The sequence below is a fragment of the Ischnura elegans genome, chromosome 7, assembly GCF_921293095.1.
Source record: "Ischnura elegans chromosome 7, ioIscEleg1.1, whole genome shotgun sequence".
NCBI lineage: Eukaryota > Metazoa > Arthropoda > Insecta > Odonata > Coenagrionidae > Ischnura > Ischnura elegans.
The window spans coordinates 26,772,973-26,790,727 of NC_060252.1; the positions used below are offsets into that span (position 1 = coordinate 26,772,973).

The 17,755-nt window shown below is 35.3% G+C and overlaps 2 protein-coding genes and 1 long non-coding RNA gene across 8 annotated transcripts in view; all 3 read right to left on the reverse strand.

Annotated features, from left to right (window-relative positions):
* Nucleotides 1-1,063: 1,063 nt before the first annotated feature.
* On the reverse strand, nucleotides 1,064-4,478 carry LOC124162625. The gene is made up of 3 exons (XR_006865635.1): nucleotides 4,301-4,478; nucleotides 3,962-4,197; nucleotides 1,064-2,958 (listed from the first exon to the last, which is right to left on the reverse strand). It is a non-coding gene; the product is annotated as an uncharacterized LOC124162625 (long non-coding RNA).
* Nucleotides 4,479-7,599: 3,121 nt separating this feature from the next.
* Nucleotides 7,600-10,663, reverse strand: LOC124162624. The gene is made up of 3 exons (XM_046539209.1): nucleotides 10,477-10,663; nucleotides 10,024-10,257; nucleotides 7,600-7,878 (listed from the first exon to the last, which is right to left on the reverse strand). The coding sequence occupies exons 1-3, from the start codon at nucleotides 10,630-10,632 to the stop codon at nucleotides 7,753-7,755; spliced, it is 516 nt and encodes a 171-aa protein (XP_046395165.1). The 5' UTR covers nucleotides 10,633-10,663; the 3' UTR covers nucleotides 7,600-7,752.
* Nucleotides 10,664-13,956: 3,293 nt separating this feature from the next.
* The window catches only part of LOC124161827 (myotubularin-related protein 13), an 89,390-nt gene continuing 85,591 nt past the window's right edge, over nucleotides 13,957-17,755 (reverse strand). For all 6 annotated transcript variants that reach the window (XM_046538029.1, XM_046538030.1, XM_046538027.1 and 3 more), the window contains 2 exons: nucleotides 16,082-16,164; nucleotides 13,957-15,974 (listed from right to left, as the gene is read on the reverse strand). In XM_046538029.1, the coding sequence (XP_046393985.1) occupies nucleotides 15,882-15,974; nucleotides 16,082-16,164 (176 nt within the window). In that variant the 3' untranslated portion in view covers nucleotides 13,957-15,881. The remainder of the gene's footprint in view (nucleotides 15,975-16,081; nucleotides 16,165-17,755) is intronic.

Below are 17,755 nucleotides of genomic sequence, written 5' to 3' on the forward strand. Positions count from 1 at the left end.
CTATTTAATGGGTTATAAACTAATTTTAACACTTTTCATAACAGAAAAAACTTCATTTATCAAAATTGTTTTGTAAATTCATGATTTTTTAGTATTTTGTTCTCTTTTATTAAGGAAAATAATTGTTTTTACACAAAAAATCCACAGAGGAAAAATCATTCGCCTTGACCGGGATTCAAACCGGATCCCTCGATTTCCGGCCGAGTGCTTTAGGTATTTAAGCTACCAAGGCGTCATTCTCCCCTGCGGAAAATTTTTCGCACAATTTGTGCATTGAGGGTGACTCCATAAAAGTTACCACCGTGGCTAGTCCCGGTATACTTGAATATGTGTTTTTATAATCTGAAAGGGGTCTGAACCCCCCCAGACTTCCCCCTGGCTACGCCGCTGAATGGATCTCAAGCCTTTATCTTATACCACTGTTTCCATCTTGAACCCCAACATTTAAATCAAAAATTCACATTAGAGGTGAAACTAAAGAAGCCAAACATATTTTATGACAAAAAAATTGTATGAGGGACATGTACATGTTTTATATTACGCATCAATCAACTGTAAATTAGTTCTATACATGATTTATTTGATAGAAACAGGTTCAATTAGAGGGAAAGTATGTGGTAAAACTTTGAGAGAAGGGGGAAGGTAAGAACAATGCAAGATGTAGATGCATTGAACATTCTTCATGAAGATTAGGTCCCATTGAGATGCTGAGGTGACTTAATCCTACACTCGATAATTACAATAGCTAGATTTCGTTGACTAAAATTTATACAATTAATAATATCCTCAGTTAACTAAAGGATAAAAAATATCACTCTATAGAGACCATTTAATAGAATAAAACTCAGATATCAGAAACTATCCTAATACAAAAAGGATTTGCAAGTAATGTTTCCATTATAGACTTTTGTCTTAAAACAGAAATATTTTATAAAACCTTGAATGATGAGACAGTCAACAGATGCCAAAATTTTCAGGTTATCAGCCACCAATAGTCTTCACATTAAGAAATTTCATTGTTCATCTAGGTGACTTTTTGACGAGGAAAAAAATGAGATGAAACTTTGCAAAATATTTTTTATGCACACTGATTGTACACCCTACAGAAAGGTATAAAAATGTAAGCCAACAAAACCTTTTTTATTCTAACTCAGGTCTACCCATTTGTGGCAAACTTATGGGTTGACGATGGTCCTCACATAAGACTTCTCCCTCAGTGATTATTGCTTTATGTTACATTCTGTAATGTCTCTCCATATTAAGAAAAGGGGCAACTACAACAAAAATCATAGTCATGAGTGAAACCTCGCATTAAAAAATGTAGAGGGAATTGAGCAAATACTTAATTAACTGCCCCAGATTTTTAAAGGAAAATAACTGTACCCAATAAAAATTAGGCCATGTAGAAACTTCAAGGAACTAGAAAGAATAGTTACCAAAGAATTTTATATTGCACAAATCAAATAGAAAAATGGTCGAAAGAAATTTTTGGTACCACTATTTTTACATATAAATGCTTTGGAAGTTTTAACTTTATGTTCTAACATATCATTACCTACATAATGATGTAACAGGGTCAAAACTGTAGTCCGCAGTAAAGTTTCAGCTTGGAATATACCAAGAAAGTTTTCTTTTCCTTTACCGTGATCCCAAAGATTCTTGGCCCTATAGTAGATCTTAATGCGGTACTGAGCCATGCAAAATATTTAGCCTAAATTCACAAGGGGAATATAAATGCACAAACTGATGTGTGCACTACAACATCTTCAAAATTGAGTTGTGTAAAGCGGTGAATTGCCAGAACGCATTAGAGAATGCATGGACGAGAGAGGGCAAAATAGACCGTTTCAATCTCGTTTGTGCATTCACACCAAAGTATGCTGTAATGAAGATTTATGCCGTTCTAACCAGTGCCCCATGTAAATTGGCCATGTAAATAAAAACAATATCGGTAACAAAGGAAAAAAAACAAGCATCCTTATACATTTCACAATTCATTTTTTAACAGTGGTGTCAGGAGCAAAATACCTAGAAACCATGCATAAGTTATACAGTTCATTCCTCAATGACTATTTTTTTGCAGATAATGCAATGGAATTTCAGTTCTTTTTAAACTAGCTTCTACTACTTTAATTAAGCTAAAAAAATTATCATATGCACGACTGTTAAACGCATCATCTCAAAATGTTATGGTTGTTGTACCTCAGCTCTTACATGGAGAAATATGTTTTTTTGAAATTTTCAAAGCATTATCTATTATTGTAAATAAAACATAACATTTCCTAAAAATATATCCTAATATTCCCCAGAAGAAGTCCTAACCTTGTGTATTTTTATTTTATAAATTTTTCATTAACAAAGGAAATATTTTAAATAGTTCAAAAATCACCCGAATGAAAATTGTGAATATGGGCTAAATATTTTGCATGGCTCAACAGCTAACCAAGACCCTCTATTGGGCCGAGAGTCTATGAAATATCTCTCAGAGGTCCGTTCACCAAACCTATCCTACCAAGCACTTTCTCAAACCCACAATCAGAATCATACCTGTAAGACTCTTATGGGATATACAAAGCTAGTCAATCATATCAAGAAATTTGGGGAAAAATTTGGTTCCAAAAGCCAATTTTTTTATCTGAAACTAAGAAAAACCCTCTCAATTTCCTTATGTTTGGATCGATTAACAAATAGGTACGTCATAACATTTCTTCGCCAAAATTTCTTCCAAATCAGAAGCCAATCATTCATCAATTAAATTTGACAGAAACTTTCCAGAGATTCAGATATTATTTGGTGAAATATGTACGTTCATTCCTTCCTTTTTGATAATCATTTCTTAGTCAACATGTCAAAATATGCCCCACTCAGCAAGTCATTACTATAAACTCCAAGTTTATCCATCAGATATTCTGCTATCTTTTGTCCTTCTTCCAATGACTGATGCTGGTTCAATGCTACCTGAAATTGAAGTACATCACATAAAAACTACATCATATTACACTCTGAAATCCTTATCATTATAAATGTAGGTGCTGGTAACATATATTTTGAAACTCTTTAACACATCCAAGTTTAAGAGCTCAATGCATGTTTCTTTCCAATTTGATTTTATAAGATACTAATCGTGTATTACAATTATAATAGAGATCAGCGATGAACCAAGATAATATCATGAAATAAACCACTCACTTAATACTCCATAGCTGATCACCATGATGAGACCTAAATGAGGAGTCACTAGGATATCAATTAGATTGAGTAGTTCACATGAAAAGTATAAGGACCAATTACCTTACCAGCAATTCAAAGGACAAACCACCATAAAATACATGACCATTTGGAGGAAACACTGTGCTCATTACAAGCTACTCAGAGCATTTAGGTTGTTCCAAATATGAGATAAATTCTATTCATGGAAGATGAAAGTCTATCCTCATCCATCTTCCATAGTTTATAGCAATACAATGTGACCAGTGAGGGAAAACTCACAATAACAAACACACATGCTTAATCTAAGGGAATATGAATCAGACCTTAGTCAAAAGTTTTTGAGGGGTTTGCTTGGAAGGGTGACCTCGAATCTCTTACCCCCCTCCCCCACACTACATATACAAGCCACCCATACTATTGATTTGAATATACAACATAACTCGAAAAAATTATCTTGTCAACAGCTTAATGTCAAACCTAACTTACACTGCCAACGAATAACAACTCACATGAGAATTAAATAACCAAATTATTTCATATTTCAACTTATACTGAAAGACTTAACACAGACTGTTATGTAATTAGTAGATATGTCAAGGATCAATGACTTGATATTAGTTTAATGACAGACATTATAAAACGCCTATGCCACTGTAATTACCTAAACCATCCTCTTAATTCAGTAGATGTCTGAATGCCTCACCGAATTTCAAAAATGGTTATATAATCCTTTATAATAGCCAACCCTAACCTCAAGTTCCATGAATTGCCCAAGACCTTCGACGTCATCGACATGAATACGAGTTTGATCCACCATAAAAAGTCGAGTCTTCTTTTCCTCACCCCACCTTTTTCTCCCAAGGCTTTGGCTAAAACTCTTTTAAGCCCAGGCACATCATTCCCATTGATTGGGCATTTGTCATATTCGCATAGCTTAGGCCCAATCATGTCTGGTCGCTCATAAAATATTAAAAATGTAGTAAGGCCCTGGAATAAAATGTAGTCAGCAGTTACGAAGAAAAACTAGGAAATATTTTACGCTGATTGTTTCCCACAGTAAAGGATAAATCAAAGACAACAGGCAGCTTACTTTTTCCTCACGTAATTTTAACCTCCCCGTACCCGTCTGGTAAAATACATCTTCCTGTTCAATCAAGACTGATTTACTCGTACTTAACATCGTAGCTTTGTCCACTAACGCAGCATAATCACGTATTCTTGCTTTTATTTCTACGTTCCTCGCCATCATTGACAGCTTAAATTGACGCCGAGGCCATTGACTAACGCGCCGCGCTGCCAGATACTTACCTACCTTATTGCAAAGCCGACAAAACTGATGGACAGCACCGTAGACAATTGTCAACTTACCACCGAAAATACTTATACACTAATATTGCTGGGGCAATGAAAGTCATAGCGGGCTTCCTTCACAGTGGCTAATAGCCATAAAATCCAACATTAAAAAATGGAGGGAAATTTGAACGCATATGAGCTCCACTTATACCTACGTGATCCAATGGACCAACTTTTTTACCTACCATTCTTGTTATTATTTCAATTTTGAATAAGATAAAACATAAATAAAATTTAATATCAAAATCTAAACGGAAGTTTACATCAAGCAATTTTCTTTCTTTTCGCAGTTTGTTTACCACAATTTTTTAATTAGCATGTAGCGCGAACTGGCTGGGCGAGATGCTTGGGCGATCACCGATCATACGTTTTCGCTGGGTGGTTTCAAAATAACCTTCAGTAATGTTAACTGCGATTAACGGTATAAAATTGAGCGACATCGCATGCGGGCCACTTAACACAGAATCGCAAGAATCGGTTGTTTCCTTTGAATACACGAACGTCAAGGAAATAGTAATTGGAAGGCGATTTTAAAAGAAAAATGCATTTTCCTTTTTCTCGGCGAAGCACTTATATTCAAAATAACCAACTTCGGTAAATCCAGCAGTTCTTTACAGGGGTTTCATGTAACCTACACCCAAACCTGCAAAATTGAATGAATTTCAGCAGCAGGAAAAATCAAAAAACTATGCATGAAATGGGTCACTGGCACACAGCATATCCGCTAACTTTTAATCATGGAAGGCATTATATTTCCCCCAAACCAAGAAATTACGTTTTTTCAGGCAAAACCCATGGTGTTTCAACACAGAGGATTTTTTTTCAAATATATAATTTTGGGGTAGTTTTTATCAATATTTAAAGGCACCATTTATATATTATCTTCCCATGCAGGTGCTAATTTCAGATATTAGGCACAATGACGAAAACAAAACATTAATAACCTGTTAAAAAGTTATTTTCATTCAAGCCGAAAAAACATTTTTCACGAAGTTTAAAGATTCAATTCTTGCTTAATTTCTTCCAATTAGCTATTATGATTGGCAACTTTCGCAACTGGCTCACCTCAATGGCCAATAAAGAACAAATTTTTCTTATTATTACAACAATTTAAAAAAATATAATTTTTCTGGTTGCTAGGCTGGTACATATATAAGTCTTTCATGCAAGAGAAATTTCTTTGGATAATAAGATGCTTAACTTCCCACCCGAGAAAATTAATAACAATTACATTTAAATTTCATATTCTTGCTACATGTGTACTTCTACAAATTTCTCGACACCTTGATTCACTTATTTTATTCAATTCTCTGCCCATCTGGAAGAAGCTTATGAAGGTGCTTCAGAAGTCAGCACTTGAGTTTGAAGTTCCATTTAGCTGACTAGAAAAAAGTCAGAATCAGGCAGTATAAAAAGGATTTTAACACTATTTAATCCTTCCATTCTAACGAAAAGTGAAAAAAAAAAAATTCATTCACTTGATAGGTCTCAATCCATTTTACGCACCATTAATTCAGCATTTTCAATGGCTTAACCTCCGGCATTCTCAATTGACTTTACCAGCCACAATCGTCAATAAGGCACATATTAATATATTCTTTTAAACTAATTTCAGGGAAAAATTTATTTCACTATAAATGCTACATTGAGTTTATCATACTGAGGGAAGTTAGGTCAACTACTTGAACACTAAGTTCCTTACTTGAGGACAATTACATTACCATTGTCACCAAGAGTTGATCTGCCTCACATAAAATATCTCGGGTAGAGGAACACCTTAATTTCGAAAAGCGGCTTCATGAAGTTCATAACTATTTCCCGACCCATCATGTGTGGGCCCATATGAGAATTTTGTTTTCTGCAATAGGGATACGTCGCATTGGTCGCATGTACTATAGTATACTGGCATATTTGGTATAGTTTTCCAAATACTTCGATATATCTGGCATGGTTGATACCTGGTATGGGATACAAGAAGAAATGGATGGCTACAATAAACCAATCTTAGGATTGCAATAAATATTGTGAATGAATTAATATACGCCATTATATTTTTCTTAGCCAATAAATTGGTTTTTCAGTGTTTTTTCAGCTTAGATTTTAGAGAGTAAATAATTTTTCAGTTCATATAGTTATCAATTTTTTAAATAAAATGAGCTTTTGTATTGGTTTTACCTCAACACACCCTTTTTAATTCAAACATGCAATAATTAAGATGGTGGGGAACCCAATGATATAATCAAGGAAATATGCAAATAGAAAAAAACATGCCACTGCAGTTTATAATAATTTGATAATTCTATCATTTCATTTATCCTCTGAGAGGAAACGATATTTATATTAAAACAGCTTCTTCCTGACGATGCAAAAAAGCAGAAGATTCCACATTAATGGTCGATAAAAGGATTAGTCTTTTGTATTCATTTGGATAGTTTTCTCAAAAATAACTGCCTCAGAGGGCTATGGAAGTTACATACCATATACACCACAGAGGCAGTGATGACAAACAATATTGATTCATATGTGATGAAGAGAGTGAAAACAATCCTAAGTATATAGGGAAGGAAAGAGACTTATTAATTGTGGGTAAGCAGGTAAATGAAGGAAGAAGGTTTAGTGAGAGGAAGAAAAAAAGCAGGACAAGGTAATTAGATGCTTGATATTTTGTTGGAAACGCAAACCACATGTACATGAAAATCTACGAAATAGCACTTCAACATATGTATTTTTACTCATGTTTACCTTTTTAAACTTACCTTGACAGATCACTCAGAATACATTAAATACATGATATTGTCTGTAGCAAATATGAAGATAGGTCTAATCAAGCTCAAAGCATCTACTAAAATGAAGAGCAAAAGTAAGGCATAGCAGAAGAAATATGAATTTTAAATTAATAATAAGGTCATAAATCCTGAGACCACTGAGGAAATTACTGTTTTTTACAATATTCTAAAAAGAAAATTACACAAAATTATCATCAATGACACCTTATTTGATAAAGGGAAAAGGTATATAGCTTTAAAACTGCATACATATTTAATAAGTAAAATATATTCATTTGCATTTCCACATACAAGCATGATCAAAATGGAACTGATGAGCACCAAATTACACCTCCCTGACACTTTCACACATTAAAGAAATAAATCAAAAAATCTTAGAATGCAGTGAAAAGTAGGGAACTTATTATTTTGGCAGCATATCAAAATATGCTCCAGACAATAAGTCTTCTTGATGGATTCCAAGTTTTTCCATCAAAGATTCTGCAACCTTTTGTCCTTCTTCAGGAGTTTCATGGTCTCCTAAAACAACCTGAAAAGATTTCTCTTGATAATGTATGGTAAAAAAATCAAACAGAGGAAATATTTAATTATCCTTCAAGAATAGGGGCAGTCTGGCCAGGTCTGCTGGTCGATAATTGCCAAGAGTCACGAGCTTACGGGGCCCCCTCAAAGCTTGTGTATATTGTGAAGCATATGAAAAGTGTAATAAAAAGAGACTCAGATTACTTGAACCAAAGTTTATTGCAATAATAAAATTCTAGCCTTTCATTTGTTGCCATATTTTCAACATAATCTGTTGAAAAAGATTGCATAATAATTTTTTTTTAATGTGCTAGAAGATAAAATAGAACCTAACCGTTTTTGAAAGGGTTATTAGAAAAGGTTATTTTAGAGTTTTTTTATATTTCAGAGCAAACTTCAAGGAATTGATTCACTAAATGGATAATAGAACCATAATACATTATTAAATTTTGTAAGCTAAGAAATTCTCACTTTTCATAGTATTTTTTCTTACGAAATTGGTATCTTGATTAACTTTTATTTAGTTTTTTTACGAGCCAGAATAGCATCAAAATCCATTACTGGGAATGCAATTTCCTCGACTTTTCTAGGGCACGGCCCCCAGAAAGGAGGGCCTTGAATTCCCAGGTAAGGAGGGCCCCATCCTGTGCCCCAACGGAGGAACCCTAATCACCCCAGACCATCCCTGTTCAAGAAGAAAACTTTTTCCAGGTATGCCAGTAAACCTCAAAAAGAAATTAAAGAAAGGAGAAGTTGTTAATGGAAAGTGAGGGAAATTGGTTGCATTGAAGTGGAAGGGTAAACACGATGTGGCATTGCTTACTACAAAACATTCACACCAAATGCAACCCATATAAGTCGAAAGGGCGGGCTAGAATGTGTAAATAAACCCATGTGTGTAATAGAATATAATAAATATATGGTGGTATAATTTACTTTACGTCTGCACAAAGATCAACTTTTAGAATCATTCTTGCTGGAAAGAAAAAGACATAAGTGTGGTACAAGAAATTATTCAACCACTTAGTTAATACAGCTGTGTTAAATGCGTATATTTCATACCGTAAGGCTGTTAATAACAAAGATCACCTAGCACTCAGAATGAGCTTAGTGAACAAATTAATAGCTTAGTATCACCGAAAGAATTTAGAACAGCGCAAAGGACAGCCCTTGGATATCGATACGGAATGTACGCGATTAACTGGGCAGCATTTTGTTCAACAAAACCCGCAAAATGAGACATTTAAAGTTGGAAAAAGAAAGGGTGTAGCGTGCATAAAAAACTGAAACAGAAAAGAGACAAGACATAGATACAAAAACTGCCTGGGAAATCTGCTTAGAACCCTTTTTTGAGCAATACCACACACAGGTAAACTATGTATTAACCACCGAATAAGTCGAGCAGGAAAAAGTAAACGGCTCTGAAAATTGTAAGTACATATTCATAATCATTCAATTTAAACAATTGTTAATGGAATATATTTTTATGGATTTTGTTATAATGATAATGATGCAAAAAATAAAAATTAAAAAAAAAATAAAAATAATTTACTTCATGCCTGCACAAAATCTTCAGTGTCTCTAAATTAAAGCACCCTGGGTGGTTTAAATACCTACAATGAAAGCACCATATAGGAACGGAATAGTGAGGATGTGTCATACATGCTTGAGGGGTTAATTGGGTAAGTATTCCTCACAAAACAACTAGTGCCCACTGAGGCAAAGGATATTTACCCTGAGGTCAGGAAATTATTATTCAAGATATAATCCATTGATAGGTGAGGAATATCCTCAGCTACCATAAAATGACGTAGTTGAGGTAGCTTAATTGGCTGCACCTTTAAGTGCTGTCAGCTGTTTCTACAGTCATATTTTCCATTAGGTTTACATGTCCCAGAATAAATCAAGGAAAAAGGCCACACTTGAGTTAAAGGAAGGACGAGAGAGCAACATTTGAAACCTCAATAATCAAACATGGTGATATTATCCCACGATTACCTACATGCTACCCAACAAAAGCTGAACAGCTCTCATATAATAATGGCCAGATAAAAATCCTAACCTCTTAAATTAGTTTCCAGGTTAGGTACTGGGTCTTCTTCCAAGCTAAAAAAAACAAGTGGTTATTATTGCAGTGAACATACAAACTTACCTCTAACTCCATGAAATTTCCAAGCCCTTCCACAGTATCAATATGAACACGCGTTTGCCCGACCATGAGGAGTTGTCTACTTTTTCTCACTATGCCCTTCTCCCCTAATGCCTTGGCAAGGACTCGTTTAAGGCCTGGCACTTCATTTTCTGTGATTGGACATTTCTCATAGTTGGACAGTTTAGGCCCTTCCACATCTGGACGATCATAATATATTAAAGTGGAATCACGCCCCTAGAAAAATAAGATATGATTTGCTTCATAAGATATTGATTTAAAATACAAGCAGTAAACAGTACGATGTAACAAGCGGTCATTGGGAAAGAGAGTTAAAACTGATTAATTTTTTTTTCCACATACTTCTTATTTTCACCACGATTGATAATTCACAAAGCAAAACAACAACACGAAATGTCACGACACCATTACAAGAATAAAACAAAGAAGTCTTACTTTTTCACTCCTTAACTTCAATCGTCCGGTGGATATGTGGTAGAATACATCTTCTTGATCTAGCAACACAAGATCACCATCACTAATTGCTTTAGCTTTTTCAAGTAAACCATCCAAGTCCTTTACCTTAGCTTTAATTTCTATATTCCTCGCCATCTTTACCGCTCAAAATTGGTAGGTCGGCGCAAGCACAAACAAAAGAACACAAATTTGCGTAAATTTCAAATTGAAGAAGTTAATTTATTATTGATAAGGAATAGGATAAGGATGGAAGATAATTCATGAACCGTGTTGGATAAAATATTGCATGTTAATGATAGATAAGGAATTCAAATTTATTAGAGGAATCAATTCGTATCAAATGAAATAAGATGCTTGAATTTCATGTAGTCAAGTAGGTTCTTCGATGGTACTACATACGCGAGAGATTAATTATTATACCAATAAACCATTCCCAAAGAGGTTGTAAATAACCTCCTTGGTCATTCCCTACTACATCTTAATCATTTTTTGTTAAACCGTTGTCTACGTTATTTGTACGTAGGCTACGGTTAAACCATACTTGTTTCGTTTAACTATCATAGTATTGCACGCTACGGTATACTTTTATCGAATCTGCTGTGATTTTTGGCTTTCATAGATCACAATTGCAGTTAAGCAACCTAAGTTGTTGGCATTCATTTGTGGATTTGGGTACCTCATAGATGTAGCCAGTCAGGAAGGTAGGCAAAGCAGGATTCTACGCCTTCGCGAAATTTTTGAGGGGTACCTTTTCTCAAATATTTTCATTCTAACCCACCCAAAACCAGCTGAAGAAAATTCTTACTAATTATTATATATATCTATAATTTTTTGCCGATTTTTTAGAAGCACTCATCCTCAGCTTATCCCTCGCCTCTCTATTTAGGGTTGTTATGGTAAGTTTCATTTTCTTGTACATCAGTGTGTGAAGGCGAAGTGTTCGAACCCTGCACAATGTTCCAAAGGCTAAGTGCAAGACGCCCACTAGATAGAAAGTTTTATGGCGTTGCCTTGGTATTAGCAGAAACCATTGCTCTCACCTCCCTCCCAGCGGGGGGTCCCAGAGCGGGTGAGACATTTCTGACGTAGGCAGAGTCACTGGAATTCCAACATCAGTGACTTTAGCGAACTCTAGCTCTGGCAGTCATGCCGGCTTGAGCCACTTCACAGTTGGAGACTCCACCCGTAGCCCACAACATTTCAGCCGATATTCATCCATGATTTCTCAGCTGCTATCATTCGCCTAGGGAATTCCCGTTGAAAAGAGAAAGCTGACTTCACCCAACAGGAGTCAATGCATTTTGGTGAGAGGTTGGTCCTACAATGTAACCTATTCCCATGTGTTGAGATTGCCACTACGCAAGATGTGGTGGGACACTCCCACCTGCGCCTCTTTCCAAGAGTGTACCCAGGATCAAAACTGCAGGGGGGGGCAATTAGCCATGAATTTTCAAGTTGTAGGTAAGATTTAAGCATGGAAAAGGTGAATGAAATAAACATTTTAAGGATATTGTAACAGCTCTTCATTAGTTTTTAAATTATTTGCTTGAAAGATATTATTTTCCTTTAAGACATTTGCTATTTTTGCTTCTAGGGGGGCAGCTGCCCCCTTCTACCCCTTGCTGGATACGCCCATGCCTCTTTCCCCAATTGCAGCTGATTTGGCCTCACCATACTTCAATCAATTTATTCAATATTTCAACCCCTCGTTACGCTGGAACAGTTAATGTTTAACATATTTTATGACAGTGGACTTCAAAACCCTGCAGATTTCAGCTTGAATTTATTTACATAATCAAGTTGTTTTTTGTTTCGTAGTTGTCATATGTCGACTAAATGTAAGTTGCCCAGATTAAGTCCCCCAAACTTCCTTTACTGAGTGCTACCATAATTTCTATAAATTTACGTGCTTTATATTACTTCTTTGCTTAGCCGTAATAAAAGTGGTCATTTTCACTTATCTGAACCATGTTTTCATGTGATTTTCACCATATTTAACCCCACGTCCCCCTTACTTCCATCATTTCGCATGAAACCCTAATCATTCCTACGCCGCCCTCGGCCTGAGATACTATTGCCTTACTTACATGTTACGCAAACCCGTTGGTCACAATGTATAAAAAAAAATCAGATTTTGAGACCTACATAGTCACTCTGGCACTGTATCCTCACTCTCTTCCTCCTTACCATAAGCACCCTGAGTTCATGTCCTGGTGAGGTCATTTTTTTCTTTCTTATAATTTAAGGTATCACTTACAATCAGCTAACACTCAGCTTATTTTTTCACATGGAACTAGGCCCACAAGAAAAGATCAGCTAACAGGAGAATTGAACAGAAAGCTAAGCCAAACCTATCTTAGGATTGCTGATCAGTGAGGGCGAACCATGTGTGTACTATAAGAGCCGATCCTCCATGTTGGGGTGAGAAAGGATTAGATTATGTATATGTATTTAATTTCCTTACTGGTAGGACGACATGATGTCAACTGGGCACGTAAACCTAAGAGGTATATCGTGCTAAAGGTGAGAAAGGAAAAAGTCAGTACATACATAAGTAGGAGGCAATGATGGAAAAAAAATTAGGAATGAAGACCAGAAGGTGTGATTCAGCTACATAATTGGTAGTCACCACCCAACTTTTGCATATTGGCTGAAACTTGTAGGCCATGTATCAGACGATTACTGCAGACTCTCCCGACTAGAACACACGGATAGCTGTATTATTTAGAATTTTCTAAAATTCAAGGCAGCTTCCATAATATACATACTGATCACAATGTTTGTACTCATATTAACAAATTATATGCAAGTCCTAGTGGAAGGGAAAAAGGGCAAGGGACGGCCCTGAATGAGTTACAAACATAGGACAGCTTATAAAGGATGTAAAAGAGAAGAAATATGTCGTTATAAAAAGGTTAGCGGATAGGAGAGCTGCATCAAACCAATCTTAGAATTGCTGACTGATGATGATGATGCAAGTCCAATTAAAAGAGGAAGCATGAATAGTTGCATGTCTTGATACGACTGTAAGGAAAAAACTGAGGCACGATAAAAAAACACGTTAAAATAATCACCCATTGATAAGTTATGATTTGAAAATAAGTCAAATTCAGTAAAACGTAACATAATGCTGGGTTAGAGAATCATTTTCTCACTCATGAATAAGATCTCCTAGTCTCACTCTGACAGTGCAAGAAAAATTAGAATGATTATTTCCCAAAAAATTCTCCTGATTTCTCAAGAATCTTTGAGTTCATAGATTTTCAAGGATGCTTCCACATTAATGTCAAAAACTGAAAATTTTGATCCATTACCAGTACATACAGGCAGCACTAAAATTATTAATATTGATATTAAAAACTATCCACAAGTTTCAAGGTGGAAAATTGCAAGTAACCCAACCATAGAATACAGTATTTCAGCCTTTCAAGATTAAATCAGTCACCAAAAAATCCTATGATTTCTCAGTTTTAAAATCTTTAATTGTATTCAACAAATATGGACCATAGGAGTTTGAATGGTCCAAGGAAACAACTGGTAACACCAGTCATGGTTACATTCATTACCACACATTTTGAAAGAGGGAAATAAGGCATTCTACTGAGAAACCCTTTTGACTGGTACAAGACCCATCAATGAATGAATCCCTAAAAACATGTCATTATTCAAAACATTGAAATGTTTAAAAAGTTTTGGAAGCACTATACAATTATTGTTTTGCATTTTCACAAATATTGATAACAAAGCCCACTAATTATCACATTTTAATTTAAGAAATTCGCCTTCATATAAAACCATGGCAATCAAACAAAGTCATGCAATTGAATGAAAAATTTTTAATTGTTTCACTCATTTTTTAAAAAATACTTGAAATAAATTTTTTCGCATAATTTCATTTATGGAATAAAGAATGAACAAAATATACTGATAGAATGAAAGCATTTCCAAAATGGTACCCTTTATGAGCAAAACTAGATATGATAAAATATAATGTAATAATTTGACTATACTTTTGTATTGATTCTGTAAAGGGCATCAATGAGAGAAGGTGGATTTTGAACTAAAATATTGGTGTTTCCACTTTAATAAACCACACACACAGCACAGAAGAGGGAGCGCATTTGTGGCTAATGCACAATGGCACATATTGCAGCCAAGAAATGGCACATCGAGCAATTTCAAAATATCATTTATCACCACAGAAATGCCATTTGATACAGTCAGACTCCGATGTTGAGCCCTGCATCTGGGTTCTTAAATTTTATACATTGGCAAAAAGCTAATATGAGTATTACACAATGCTTTCCACAGATTTACTGCTCCTAAAGTTAACTAGTTTACATTTCCCAACTTAAAAGCGGAAATTTATAAAATAAACATTGGGCCTATAAAATTTATATAGATATATATGTATATGAAACAATTATACATGGCATGAGGAAATATATAAATAACAAAAAATTCATCAACAATGAAAGTCAACATTAAAAAATGAAGACATCATTCTGTATAAAAGAGATCAATTTTCTACCTGCTGGTGTTATTGTTTTAACGCTCGGTTAATTATGTTGCAGCGAAACTAAGCAAGCCAAGTTAAAATGCATTAACTTGCAGCAATTATTTGTACCATTATTGCAGGACTTCCTCTCCACTGAAGTGATGTCACATTCGTTTACTTGCACTTTTTCTTTTTTTTTTAATTCCTGGCCACAATTTGAACTAGGCAGTCCCATTGCTCATGGAATTACATGAGTAAGGTAAAATAGACTTGTGAATTGCTTCTTTCCAGGTGATATGTGCTTAACGTGTAGAGAGCTTTTTTTTTATTCCATTTGCCACCTCCAACTCATCCCCTTAAAATATCAACGCATCTTTTAAAATAATAACAAGGGATTATACCGAACTCATTCTTTTTATACACAGCTACGGCTTTACCCACACTCAAATTTATACAAACACAAACATACACACCGATACTTATACTCACTCTTACGGCTCATTCACATCCTGTTTTTTTCTTTTAATCCACCCAGGGAGAAAAAATATATATAGCACTTAATAGGCACACTAGCATACTTACAGAGGGGAGAAGGGGGTAAGGCAACCCATAATTACAGAACGACTTCACACCTGTCAACATTTTCATAGATTTCCCTAGTTTTCTTTCTCTTTCAAGTTCAACTGCGTCACTTTTTTTTTACATTACTGCCATAACCCATCAATAAATTATACTTGGTAACAAATCACTACCACAGGCAAGAAAACTTGTCGCGGCAAAACTTTGCCACAAAATTAAAATCAATAGGAATTAAGAAAGGACAATAAACTATCAATTTCTTCTCATTCAACACTGCATTGAGGTGCACTTGGATTAAATGTACAATTCACTGCAGACATGCTTGAATCTTTTCTATCCACTCCTGAGCAGAAGTTGCATCACTTGCACAAAAGTTATACGTCCTTCTGTTGGTCCTCAACTGAAAAAAAAAATAATTTCAAAATTTATCCCAAAGAAAATAAGCAATGAAAAATATTTCACCAACACAAATTGTACTAATAAAATCATGCCATAAAATACACTTACATCAAAAAATGACTTATCATCAGTTTTCTTAGGTGGTCCAGGAGTAGGTGGGGCAGGCGTCACTGACATTACCTCAGCAAGTTCTGCAAATATAAAGGTGACTTCATCAAGATTAGTGGAAAACTTAAAAATTCAAAAACTAAAATGAGATAGTGACTAAAAGTTAATTCCAAGTCAACGATTCTCATCATACAATAAATTCTAGCACAAATACAATTAAAATCTCCACTTAATGAATTTGATTGAGGCATGAAAATACCACCTTGATAGTACCGGCATTTGGTACAAATGCATAGGGATTTTTTGCTGAAAATTTTCACAGAGGAGGGAGACCAAAAATTATTTGAAGGAAACTTCCAAAAACTGACTTTCCACACACTTTCCCCAAAATTAAAAGTGATGCTAATTCTGGTTTCTCAGTGCAAGCCTCAGACCATTGGCCTTCCACACCTAGCTTACTCGAGGGAGCTTAGCCTTTGTAAATTACTTTGATAGGGGGAGAATTAGTGCTTTGCTTAGTGTTATTTTTATTTAAGTGAATACAAAAAATAAGTCATCGAGCCAGAATTTTGAGGTGCCAACCAAACATCCTAAGGGTGTATGCAATTCATGTGAAATCTCTTCACACTTAAAGCCCGGCACAATTCATATACTTGGAAACAAAAATTAAGCTTGGAATCTATATATGAGCGTTTCTACGCACCTGTCATACTAGGGTTCAAAAATTCAATTTGAGGTATATGGACTGTTCAAAGTCCTGATGTGGTGTAAATATTCCAAATTTTAATAATCCCTACTTGTTTCTCCCCATACTCCAACCATTTTTTTACGAAAACACCACGGAATTGAGCTTTCGTTTCATATGAGCAAATGATTCTGTTTACAGAGCCATTCTTTTATTGAATATTTCGCAACTAAGATATGATTTTTCTATGAAAATTTCCAGTTAACCATCCTCCTCAATCATGACTGTGTCTTACCAATCCATTTAATCAATACTTGAAAGTCGCATGTTCACGCAGAGGAATGTAACGCAACAGTGCGTCGTCTTGGTGTCAGTCAGTGACGATTGACATACATTTTTTTCCGCTGACCAAAATCGAGGGATGCGGAAGTTAAATCGTTTTGTATCCAAATCAAGTCCATCCCAAGGATGAAAGACAAGAATAAAAAAATTCCCCAGTATTCACCAGTTTTGTTCCTGAGCACTGTCACTGACTGACATTTTAACCTTTGGTATTGGTCAAGTTTCAAATTTTAGTGCGTGCGCTTCATTGGCCCGACTGGTACACTAAATTCGTGGCATAATATATTCCTCGAGTAATACTGTTATATAAGTTTTATTGTTCTCAATAAATTATTTGTTTATACAGCAGAGTATTTTATTTTTTTGCCAATTGTTGACTTCGGCATGCCGCGTATCACCGTCACCTTCATTGTCGTCGTGTCGCTTCGGTACGTTTGTAGCAAAAGCGGGACATAGGAGCAGAATGATTGTTGAGATCTGAAATCGTTACTTGCAGCATATGCCAGGATTGATTAAGATGGCAAAGACGGGAGCAGAGAGACATCGAGAGCATCGTGAGAGGAAAAAGCAAAGCAGTGAATACGAGGAATTAAAAAGGAAGAACAGAGAGCGGCAATGAGATCGTAACAGATCATGGCAAGGGTGGT